We start from the raw sequence: 11,634 nt of genomic DNA on the forward strand, positions 1-11,634 counted from the left end.
CCGGGTCTGGGGGTCTCCAATCTCCTGCCATTTCAGAAGGGGACATGGTGGCATCAAGGGGACCCGTGGTGATGCGCGCAGGAGGTGACGGGTACATGGTCACAATGGGCTTGGAGATACCAGGACCCCCACGGGGAGCCCAGAATCCCTTCGTGGGGTCATGGTGGCTCTGAGCATCCCGGAACCAACAACGAGGATGCCAGTAGCTCTGCCATGGGGACACCGGGACGCCTTGGTGTGCTTGAGGTGGCTTTGGGGATACCAGAAACCATCACGTGGCCACTGGAAGCAACATAGAAAGCACACAGCGGAAGTGACATAGAGGGGGGGCGTGGAAGGGACACACGAGGAGGTGATACTTAGGGACACAGAGACGAACAGGGGGACAGACATGAGCAGGGGACACGGGAGGGGATGCATGAGGATCCTGCTGACACATTGAGGAGAAACTGACACTGAGCCAGAACTTCATCAGGTGATAACATTTTTATTAAACAAAACCATCTTTGTAAAACAAAACTCTCCGTTTTCACTGGCCACCTCCGCCACCTCCTCCCCCAAACCCCAGGATGTCCTCAGCACGTCCCCAGTGCTGACCTCCATTTTGTCCCTGACATCCCCAGCCAATGTTTGGGAAGTAGTACAAACTTCTGGACACCAGAACGAGCTATCGTGGAAATTATAGGGGCTCAAACAAACCTGAGTTTTTCTGTATGGTTCCCCATAAGAGATTGCTTTAAAAAACAAGCAACTGTGAAATCCACCACATCCACGCGCTGTGCAGGGTGGAGCGAAGGAGGCACATGAGCAGCCAGAGGGGTCGGCAGTGGTAGTTCTGGTGGTGCCACAGCAGGCAGCAGCAAAGGCCGGCCCTGCAGCTTGGAGAGCTGCCCGAGGGATGGCAGCAGCCCCCATAGTGGGTCGGGGGGGTCCAGGCAGCAGCCTGTGCTTCCTCGCTGACCTCCTGCTGTACTGTGGGAAGTCGAGGAGCTGGGCGATGAAGCAAGGAGGGGCAGGGCTGCTGGAGACATCAGGGCTTTGTGGCTCCGTGGCACTGATCCATGCAATGAGTTGCTCTCTTTCCTGGCTGTCTACTTCCCCCAGCAGCTCGTCCTGAAGCAGGTCACCCTTCTGGTATTTCTCTCTGACTTTGGAACCATCTTGGTTCTCCCGGGGATCGTCTGAAACAGCCAGAGCATCCCCCAAATGGCAACAGCTGCCTTGCTACATCCACTCTGTGCAGACACCCACCCACCAGCTCTGCGTCCTCAAACTCACTGCTGATCCAGGTGAGCAGCTCCTCAACGTCCACGATACCATCCAACACATCTGAGCTGGTCACCACTGCTAGAAATGAGTCACTGGTTCAATTTTACTTACACAAAAACACATGTTGGAGAAGCAGAGCTCAAGCATTCTCACTGGACATCTGAACTCTTACCCATCATGAGCAGAGGGTGAGTAATCTTACTCAGAATCCACAGCGACAAACGATGCTTCCATGCTGGTTGCATTCCATGCCACAGAACGGCCAAAAACTCCGTCAGCCAAGCACTGGCAGAAAACAAGAGTACACATTTTTAGCATTTCATCATGAATTAAAAGTATAGACTCAGTTTACTATTAAAATTAAAAGGGAAAAAAACATCTCTACACACATATACGTTAGTCTCCAAGTTGCCAGGCATCAGTTTTCCATGGAGAAAAGCCACATTTGACATCTGCTTCTATAGCAGAGGCCATCTGACTTTTAAAAGTTATTCTCTTGAGGATAAAGACGTGAACATAGACTAGAACCTCCTCTCGCTCTCATAATAGGAGCGACTCGGTGCCATCCCCTTGAAGAGGGACGATGGGGACTCTCCCAAGACCCCCTGACTCTGACAGATGTGGTGGCCACAGTCCTCAGAGCCCTGGGACCCCGAGATCCTCATTTTCCAATGCAGTGCTTTCTTCCAGTGACACACAGAGCAGAGCAAAGCCCACGATTTTGCTGCATGTGAAAGGTGTAGCTAAGTGGGAGGCCTGAGAGGAGACTTTTTCCTTCCAACTCGCTCTCCTTTAGATCCCTGGTGGGAATAGAAGGGGGTTTTGGGAGGCTCTGGGAGCAGGACACTGCAGCTGGGGTACTCATAGGGAAGGGATAAAGAGAAGCAGAGAAATGGCTGCTTGCCCTCAGCGTTCTGACCTGAAATCCTCCCCAGGGTATGCATCCGGGAGAAGAACTGTCCTGTTTTTTGAGTAGTTTCTCTTGTACAGAAAATCATTGGCTGTTGGACCACAGGGAAAGAGATAGAAGAAAATGCAAGAAAGGTCTTGTACCAGGTCAGGCGGAGATTATCCTGATATTACAATTAGAATAGGAGGGAATATCACAACTGTTTCCAAGAAGCTATTATCACATTGCCCATCCCCATTGCTCATTACTGTGACTTGTAGTGGACTTTTCAAGTCACAGTCTGAACCAATACGTGAGCACAAGTGCCTGGTGCAGGAGAGAGACAAGGCTGCATTCCTCAGCTCCCCCCCTCCACATCCCTCCCTGCACTCTGTTTTGCCTCTGTTCATTCTGCACCCCCTCGCCTGGTTCACAATTAAGTGAAATGCCGTTCTGAAACGACTCTAAAGAAACGCGCTCCACATCATTCATCTTCCTCAGTACCACACTGTATAATCAATGACTAGTAAGATGTTATAATTATGAAATAAACAAGAGAGTTTGACAAAGCAGAGTATGACAACAAAAAGAGAACAAATAGAAGGCTTACCCCTACCCAGGGCTCACTCACAAAACTCCAGCAGGGCCAATCTCCAGAAAAGCTCCTTCCCCACTGGCAGCCAGCTCTTAAATACGTCCAGGAGGGCAACACAGCTGAATGGCCTTCACTGTGCTCCTCTGGCTGATTCATGGCTCGCCTCAGGTGATCAATCAGAGGTTCAGGCTCTCACTTAGCAGTTCCCATACGCACACCTAAACATTTCCTGAATGCCTCCAGGGAATCTGACTGCAGTCCCTCCCTGGGCAGTCTGTCCAGGGCCCAACCACTCTTATGGAGGAGTTTTTCCTAACGTCCAGCCTGAAAGAACTCTTGTTGTTCTCAAGGTTCTTTCATTTCTTCACAAAGCTGTTTCAAAATCTTCATCTGGGAGGGAGCACGTGAACCTAATGAGATTCAGCAAGGTCAAGTGTAGGGTGTTGCACCTGGGTCAGGGCAACCCCAGATATCTGTGCAGGCTGGGAGAAGAACTCATGGAGGGCGGCCCTGCTGAGAAGGACTTCGGCGTTCTGGTGGATGAAAAACTTCACCACAGCCAGCAGTGAGAGCTGGGCTTGTTCAGTCTGGAGAAGAGAATGCTCTGGGGAAACCTGATGTGGCCTTCCAGTAATTAAATGGGAACTTATAAGCGGGAGGGAAGGGTGGTGCTATAAAGACTATAAAGAATAGAATGTCTTGAACCTCAACAAAATAATTTCAAAAGTCAGATGGACTTTGCTATAGAAGCTTGTTACATGAGAGCAAATCTGACTGCAGGAAAATCAAAACCCTTTTGTGGTGACTTTGGTAAGTAACGTGCAGCAAACACAACAGGCATAATGTGCCCTGATTAAAAGACAAACAGAAAAGGACAGGTGCCTGTGTCAGATGTCCATGGCAGCAGAGGATCTTCCAGAAGAAGGAGGCAGCAGAACCTTATGCTCACACTGCAGTACAGGAGCAGAAAACTACTGGGAAGCTCTGGGTTCCTCCCAGGAAGGCAAAACTGCACAGAGATGCTCCAGCTGGGTTTGGCAGTGCCCTCCCACCCTCAGATTTCCTGCACACAGCTTTACGCCGCTCCCCTTCACCCTGTCCTACCTCAGAGACCCAAGGAGCACTGATTTGGTACAGAGCACAGCAGTGTTGCGTTAAAATGCAAGTTGCGTTTTCATTGTCAGGGGTATTACAGCCCAAAGCTTGGAGCACTGCCTCCAAAAACTGTGCCAGGATGGCGGCTTGGTGCTCCGAAGCTGCATAGGTTCTACTCTGGACCAGTAGGAGTACAGCAGCTCATGGAATGCCATGGGACAAATCAGGCCATGCGCTCTTTGTCGATCTCTAATTGTGGCTGTTTTTTATTGACTACAACCAAACTTGTGGTGCCGAGTTGGCGGCACTCGGAACGCTGCCCTGTAACGCCGCACTGCAGCGCTGCCTGCTGATGCTCATCCTCTCAGTCCTTCAGCTGCAGCTTCTGCATCATCTCCACAAGGCTGTTCATTGAGGAGCACTGGAAAGAAAGGCAAGTTGAGATAGGACAGGAACAATCTGGGGAGATCTCCTTAAGCAAGTCTGATCAGGGCACTTCCAGAACGGCCCCATGCAGCACAGCACGTTCCTGCCATTCAGTCACTGGCGTTACTTCCCACAGCAGCTGCCTATGCTAAGATTCATGCTCTGCTGGGGGAACGAGGTTTCCAAGGTCGCAGTGCCTGACATGGCAAGGCTCTTTATGGCAGCAAAACCCTCCGGCCGTTACCAACATGCCCTTCTCAAGCCGGAGGAAGGCATCCAAGCTCCCCTGGGCAGCTCTCACTGATGGCTGATTTCCTCAAACACACAGCTGGGTGTTTTTCTATTACACTGCTTGCCCTGGGATTCTGCAATATCTGTCATGTCTGACAGACGGAGGCGCTGAGCACAGCAAGAGCCGTGTCTGCGCTCACCAAGGACTCACCTCTGCTCGTGCAGCAGCAGCTCTCAGAGCAGCCTTCTTCAGTTCCACTCTTCTTGCTTTTCATTGTCTTCTTGCTGTAAAGCAAGAATAAAACTGAATTCATTTTGTCTGCAGCAAAACTGCAGAAACATGGGTACCATAAAAACAGATGTCAGGAAAAAGACAAAGGAAATTGGAAGCCTCTCAGTGAATGACATTTCCAGTGGAAAGGTGCAGAAGGCCACCATGGAGGGAACGGAAAGAGACGGGGTTACATGGCACCTCAATGCCTTGGGCCTTCGTAGGCTTCAACTCTTTTCCCCTCTGCAGAGAAGGAAAAAGCAAAGCAAACCCTCTGCAACTTCAGTGTTTGATAAGGGCAGCACTGCCCTGCAGGGTGGTACCACAGCACCTCCTTACCTCTCAGCTTGGAGCTCCGTGCTGCAGCAGGCCCAGGCTGTGCTGCTGGAGCCGGCACGCTGCCTCCGCTCTGAGCCCTCGCTCTTTTGTTTAGCAGGCAGCTGTGCTGTTGTTTGCTGCTCTGCTTCCAAGCCCTTGGGTTCGCCTCCAGCCAGGGACTTGGAGACAGAGCGGGGGCACACGGCAGGGGAAGGTCTTCTCCCTGAGCTGGGACCTGCTGCTGTGGGAAGCCCTCCAGCCTGGAGACGAGCTCTCTCAGAAAGGACGTCCTGCACCGCTTTCATGTAGATCTTGGCACCGGGCTCAGCACCTCTCTCTGGCAAGAAAGGAGAAGCAAGAAGATACGAGAGTGCGATACTGCTTTCAGTCTGCAGAATGGGCCACAGTGCTGGGACATCTCATCTGGAGTGCTCACGGATCTTTTGATTTTTTTTTTTTCCTTTTTTATTAAAAAAAAAAAAAAAAAGAAAAAAATTACTTCCATACTTTGGAACTGTATTGTTAATAGGCTGTGATTCCCATCCTACCCACCCCCTAAATGCACGATTTCTAATAAACACAATTTAGTGAAGTGTAGATGGAAGCAGTTTTAATTAACGCACCTGTATCAGTGTCTGACTTTAGAAATATGTAGAGCAGTGTTAATGCACGTACCCTGATGCAAGTACAGTGACCAGAAAGTAGCTCACTTTAGTTTTGATGGAGTACAAGGGAGTATGCTGCTGAATATTGAAGGCAGTGAGATACAAATTTGTAACAAACTGGAAGTCTGATTAGAGAAGTGCACTTGCTATTCTAGAAAGGCTTGATTTACTTAGAAAATAGATAAAACCACAACCACAATATATATTAGAATGTAGGCCAACAACAGAAGGGCAGATGCTGCAACACTGACAGAGTTTAAGCGTGTGCCACTTTTGCTGAGAGGAGCAGGGTATAAACGTATACATGTAGGACACATAGATTAGTTAACAGCAAGAGACTTTGTGTGTTTTTGCTTATATTTATTACTTTGTAGAGACTTCTGTGAATGTTAGACTTCTTTTATTGTTTCATTATATTTATGTATAAAACAGGTTGACTATGCTTTTTTAAAATAAATAAGCAAAAAAAGTCTGTATGAATGCCTCTGTCAGCTTTTGTGGGAAGTTACCAGTGAAGAGCTGGAATGGTGTTTTTTGTTCTTTTTAAATAAAACTGTTTAGACCAGTCAGCATCAGAGACAGTAACTGTGTTTTTACTTAAACAGATGGAACACTTCATGAATCCTCAAGCAATGTGTCCTGACTGCTTACATATGAGTTCAGATTATTCTTATTTTTTTAACTAGATATAGGCACTAGCATAAAAACTGGCATGGCAATAGACGCACTTAACTATAAATTGCATTACAAAAGATCTGTTTTTTGTTTGTTGTTTTTAAATATATTCTTTTTTCTTTTTTTTTTTTAATTAAACTTCATTCTTCTCCCCACAAATGGTTGGTACTGGACTGGGACTGTTCTTCTTACTGACGAGCCATTTGGTTCCACAGAAAATAGAATATGCCTTGGATTCCCTCTAGCTGCTGTGCCTTTGCAGCAGCATTTCTTTTCAAAACTCTGGCAATAGTCATTAAAATCAGTGAGGACTATATTGAAATTAGTGAGAAATTGGGTTTGAAATTATTAAGCAGTGGTCAAAACTCAACAAGGTACTGAAATGTGTTTGAAGTTCACAATGCTTGGGTTGTTCCTTGGTCCTCGTGCAGATGTTCTGAAAAATGTAATGCCTCGTATCTTTTTTGATCATCACTGAGTTACAGCTCTGTGGGTTTGTCTTTTCGTTTTGGACACAAAATTAATCCACAAACGTTGCTCAATTTAACAGGCTCCTATTTCTCTCTTACCTTCTAAATGCATCTCATGCACTCAAATAGGCTCCAGATGATCTCTTAGAAATATTATGAAACTATAATTAGGTACAATGGTGGGTATTTCTTACTGTGGTTATGACTGGTAGCACTATATAATACTGTTAACCAGATACTTTAAAACTAACAATACAAAAATCTAGTTTATTGCTTTTGTAACTAAATTTCTATACTTAGAGAGTCAATGCAAAGGGGAAATTGTATTTAATGCATTCCACATGGAAAATCTGCATGGCCATTCATAAAGAAGTATTCTATTTTGGTGGAAAAAAAAGTCCAAAATCCCTGAAATTTTTAATGTTACATCATGTAATTTACATGTAGAGGATTGTTAGCTGATGAATTCAGGGGAAGACACTGCTACGTGCTCTACTCCAGCTGAACTTACACCATGCTCACTACAGGCGTGCCAAATGCAAAACTGCACATAGTTAATCAAAGATTGAAACAGCACTCATTGTCAGTTATTGTGCTATGTACTAAGGTTCACACAGCAGATAAATCATTAATTTTAAGAGTTAAGGAGACACGTTTCCTGCTAAATCTGTGAATTCTTCTGGAATGAATTTATAGTCCTCTTCTACCCTTCCAGCCAAAGGTCATTCCAAATGCTATGTGTGGAATTTGTCTGAAGAGTAAGGAGTCCAAGAAAGGAAAAGCTGAAGCTCTTATACATTGCTCCCAGTGTGACAACAGTGGTAAGTATCTGCATGCACTAACTGGATTCGTAAGAGAGAATCTCTGACAGATTTTTGGTGGAAGTCTCTGTACTTGTGTACGACAGTTCTGTTGCCCGTTCTCTCCTCCATTGAAGCTTCCTATTTAATGTTACGTGTACTGACACGTTCAGTGCGCTATCAGATCTCACCAGGAGGTGAGCTCGGCTTCAGCTTCTGTAAAATAAATAATTTACATTTCATTTCAGACACAGTAATAATATTGGTTTTAATCTAAGCCACCCTTCTTGCCTTGATATGACCCCGGAGCTTGTTGCTAGGATTAAGACTTACCCTTGGCAATGTATGCAGTGTAAAACATGCATTACGTGTGGGCAGCTTCATCGTGAAGAAGAAATGATGCTCTGTGATGTATGCGACCGTGGTTATCACACTTTCTGTGTGGGGCTTGACGCTTTTCCCTCAGGTAATAAAGATTTAATTGTTCTCTTCCCACCTCCTCTGAGTCCTGGGGATTCTGTCAGAATAGATGTGTTGCTTTTGAAAGAAGTTTAAAAGCAGTGTGAAGGGTCAGAATGAACAACAGCGTTGGAAAGCATGCGGTAGGGTCCCATTTTTTCATAAGCTTTATTTCTGTATATTTAGTTGTGCACAGTTTAACCTGGCAATTCCTGAATAGGAAATGTAATTGCCTTTTACAACAAAATCCAGACCCACTTGGAGCTATTTTGTTTTAAATATACATTTCCACAGAATACTGAGAATAATGATCTCTTTTCTTAAAAGAAACCTGTAAAGACACCTGTATTGCTGCATATTGCTGGAATACAGCTTTCACATTAAGAAAGTATGCTATTATTTTAATTTCTAAATTAAAAAGTATGCTTAATATAGTATTTGTAAGCAACTTTTTAAACACCTTTCCTTGCCCTTTTTATTCTTAGATGCCATATCTGGAAGTGAGGCACCTACATTTCAGGCAGCTTGTACCTTTGAATCACCTGCTCATTGGTATCTCCTGGCCAACTCAAGGCCCTGTAAAGAAAACTTCAGAGGTGTAACTGGTAGCAGCACTGCTTTTCACATGATACTAAATCCATGCTATGTCTGTGATGACATATTCAGCGACAGCATTCCCTGTAACTACTACTATATATATATTCCCATATATTATATATATTCCCATTTGGGAAAGCACTAGAGCTTGCTCTCATGTCAGTCCGGGTTCTGTGCCTGATTCAGCTTTCATTCTGACTTAAGGAGAGAATCTGAGCAAAATAGATAATATTGCTACAAAACTTTAAAATGAGCAAAGCAGCTTTTGAGATTCCAGCTGTTGTAATATAAATAGTTAATACTCCTGCTCTTTGCTCAAGCCGTTACTGTTCCCTCCATTAACAGGTTTTAGTACAAGGTCTGGTGTTGAGCCCCTGCCAGCACTTTAATCTGTGCTGCCCAACTGCACTGAAATAACTCACATTGGTTTGGGAAACAAGCCCTCCTAGCCTGTGGCACAATAGCAACATTCTTAACTGCTATCCTCTTCTGCTGTAACCACCCATAACCTTGAACTGCGCTTATTCCTATGAAAACCCAACTTGCAACCTTGTAGTTTGTCATTTCTTTTCTAAGAACCACTGCCTTAGCAGTGCTGGCCCTTCTTGAGATCCGCAAGTGTTGAAGAAACCAACTGTTACATGCAGTGAGTCGGCAAGGGATGGTGAACTGTACATGCTGCTTTCTGTACCTCTTAGAAAAGATACTTCACATTTTAAAGAAGAGCTGGTTTTATGCATTAAACAAAGTGCTACAAATTGCTGAGAACCTGTTGAAATGGTGAAAGGTGCATAACTAGATGAGTGAATACAAAAAAGGTAGTTTCCCATGAATTGATAACTTTCTTTTTGTAGGTCGCTGGATTTGTGATTGTTGTCAGACCCTCCCAGCCCCAGAAGAGGAGGAAGAAAGGGCAAAAACAGCAAGGAAGGCTAAACTCTCCTAAAAAACCTTGCTGTTTCAAAATGTAACTGCACAAATTGAAGTGATACTTTGGTGCTATTTAACCAACCACTTTTAGGAGGAACAATACCACTGCGTTTTTCTTTTTATCCAATAAACTTTTAATTTTGGCTATATAACCATTCTTGTGAGACAAGTCTCTCATCACGTCCTGTCAGCTATCTAGACAAAAAAGTCAAATTCCTGTTCGAAAAGAAAAAGCTTCATATAATGAAATTTAAATGGTACATGCACCATTTGTATAAAATTAAGTACCACACTTATTTATTTCAGTGTACTCATCTGTAAGCTCTGTGAAAAGAAAATTACAGAGCAATTTAAATACATACTATTTGCATAGCAATTAATTTGAAAGACTCAAACAAGGCAAAAAGTACTCCTGGAAAAGACTAACTTTGAGGGAAAAGGTGAACACAATCTGACTTTCTTACGATATTCTGAAAATTCCTTTCAGCAAAAATTTTCTTTGCAAACTAATGAATTATTGATATAAATTTACAGGGAAAAAAAAAGGGACTGTAAACATTAAAAAAAAAAAAATCAATCTCAAAAAGCTATAAAAGGGAGATGTAAGAAAATACCTCTCAGGCTTAAGGTACTATATACTGCATTGCTTTTAATGAGGAATGAGAATGTTCTACTGACAAGTAACAACAGCTGAAGGCTTTCCCTCCCTACTGTAATACTGAAGTAACATGCACTGGATTCAGGTCATGGATTTGCAGAGGTGGTGAGTGACTGGACAGGCCTCTGCTTACAGATGACTGATGTACAGCACAAGCAGTCAAATTATAGCCCCTCCATCCCCTTATTCGGCTGTTTTTTTTCTTCCTTCACCCTACATCCCTCAACTTCAGTACGCTTCAAAGCCATTGCTTGTTAGTTATACTGAAGGTAACCTGTCAGAAGAGCAGGATTCATTTTTAAATATGCTCCAAATTGAGGGGGCACTACAGAGCAGCAGTTTGTATTCCACTCTTTATCAAGGAACTAATGACAGAAAATCATTAAGAGTTAATTTCTCCTAAGCACCTGTTTAGGGATCCCCAGCTCTACATTCAGTTTTAAGCCCTGATCTCTGAAGAATACTGCAAATAGCACAGTTGCTGCTCATTTTACTTTTAGGGGAAAAAAAACTTACAATATAAAATTAAATATGGCTTTTTTTCTCCCCACCACTTTCCTTCTGATTTACGAAAAGTAAACTGAATACTTCTTCAGGAAACAATAAAGAGTATTAAATATTATAGAAAGTTATTCATGTTCAATTTCACAAACTGAAATGTGATTTAGTCCATCATGTATCAATTTAAAAAAGAATTTCAAGTATTACCTTCAAGATTCCAATAAGTATAGTCCAGAAAACAGACTCTTCATCCTGAGATTCATCTTCTGTAGAGTGTGAGTATTTCTGGCTTGCCTCCATCTCCTCTGGATTGTAGGAAGCCTCGCCAAATGGATGCTGTACGACTGTTCGATCATAGTAGACTTTCATTTCAAACTCACTCTCCTGGTGGGAGGGATGCCCATAAATCCCTATTCCCACTGGTCGGCAGAAGTGTGCTGCTACGTGGACAATGTCTTGGCCACAAGTAACAGACTGTAACTCGTACTCGTCAAAGCTGGGGTGAAGAGTCATATCGGATACATAAATCCGCATCACCTTCTCAACTCTGCATCTGAAGTACTATCTTTCCCTCATGATTTAGTCTCAAGTAGCTGCAGTTTCCTACTCCAATCTGGCCTTGAACAACATGAAGAAGAATCCATTCTTCAGGTACATCCTCTTCCTCAAAGGTATTTACCAAACATAGTACTCGAGTTGCCACAAATACTATCAGGATTCTCCTCCAGCGTGCTGCCGTGGCTCTTACGTTTTATTCTGATTCTTCCTATTGTCAAGTCCAGTAC

At 44.0% G+C, this 11,634-nt stretch overlaps 2 protein-coding genes across 12 annotated transcripts; both read right to left on the reverse strand.

Annotated features, from left to right (window-relative positions):
- Nucleotides 1-467: 467 nt before the first annotated feature.
- Nucleotides 468-4,758, reverse strand: LOC122192596. 7 transcript variants are annotated; one of them, XM_042893196.1, is made up of 5 exons: nt 4,717-4,758; nt 3,858-4,269; nt 1,442-1,554; nt 1,279-1,347; nt 468-1,181 (listed from the first exon to the last, which is right to left on the reverse strand). In XM_042893196.1, the coding sequence occupies exons 3-5, from the start codon at nt 1,512-1,514 to the stop codon at nt 472-474; spliced, it is 852 nt and encodes a 283-aa protein (XP_042749130.1). In that variant the 5' UTR covers nt 1,515-1,554; nt 3,858-4,269; nt 4,717-4,758; the 3' UTR covers nt 468-471. The 7 variants fall into 7 exon arrangements, with proteins under 7 accessions (XP_042749130.1, XP_042749131.1, XP_042749127.1 ...); XM_042893197.1 differs by lacking the exons at nt 3,858-4,269; nt 4,717-4,758 and adding an exon at nt 2,769-3,273; XM_042893193.1 differs by lacking the exons at nt 3,858-4,269; nt 4,717-4,758 and adding an exon at nt 2,769-3,273 and having other exon boundaries at nt 1,442-2,342.
- On the reverse strand, nt 4,276-11,628 carry LOC122192598 (UPF0669 protein C6orf120 homolog). 5 transcript variants are annotated; one of them, XM_042893200.1, is made up of 4 exons: nt 11,057-11,628; nt 8,038-8,221; nt 5,116-5,431; nt 4,276-4,790 (listed from the first exon to the last, which is right to left on the reverse strand). In XM_042893200.1, exons 2-4 carry the CDS (start codon nt 8,063-8,065, stop codon nt 4,652-4,654), a joined length of 483 nt encoding a protein of 160 aa, XP_042749134.1. In that variant the 5' UTR covers nt 8,066-8,221; nt 11,057-11,628; the 3' UTR covers nt 4,276-4,651. The 5 variants fall into 5 exon arrangements, 3 of the variants coding, with proteins under 3 accessions (XP_042749134.1, XP_042749135.1, XP_042749136.1); XR_006182646.1 differs by lacking the exon at nt 8,038-8,221; XR_006182645.1 differs by lacking the exons at nt 4,276-4,790; nt 5,116-5,431 and adding an exon at nt 7,062-7,920.
- Nucleotides 11,629-11,634: the final 6 nt, after the last annotated feature.

This window comes from Lagopus leucura, unplaced genomic scaffold, assembly GCF_019238085.1.
Source record: "Lagopus leucura isolate 7727_CA_CO unplaced genomic scaffold, USGS_WTPT01 34732-0_obj-0_obj, whole genome shotgun sequence".
NCBI classification, from domain to species: domain Eukaryota; kingdom Metazoa; phylum Chordata; class Aves; order Galliformes; family Phasianidae; genus Lagopus; species Lagopus leucura.

Excerpts from the sequence above, each read along its gene's own strand:
- LOC122192598 (XM_042893200.1), bottom strand. The coding sequence starts at position 8,065 with ATGTTTTACACTGCATACATTGCCAAGG. Across the intron at positions 5,432-8,037 it reads CACTGCATACATTGCCAAGG|AGAGAGGTGCTGAGCCCGGT; the intron begins GTAAGTCTTAAT and ends CTTTCTTGCCAG. Across the intron at positions 4,791-5,115 it reads ACGGAGCTCCAAGCTGAGAG|CAAGAAGACAATGAAAAGCA; the intron begins GTAAGGAGGTGC and ends CTTGCTTTACAG.
- LOC122192596 (XM_042893196.1), bottom strand. The coding sequence starts at position 1,514 with ATGCAACCAGCATGGAAGCATCGTTTGTCGCTGTGGATTCTGAGTAAG. Across the intron at positions 1,348-1,441 it reads TCACCCTCTGCTCATGATGG|CAGTGGTGACCAGCTCAGAT; the intron begins GTAAGAGTTCAG and ends ACTCATTTCTAG. Across the intron at positions 1,182-1,278 it reads GCTGCTCACCTGGATCAGCA|ACGATCCCCGGGAGAACCAA; the intron begins GTGAGTTTGAGG and ends TGGCTGTTTCAG.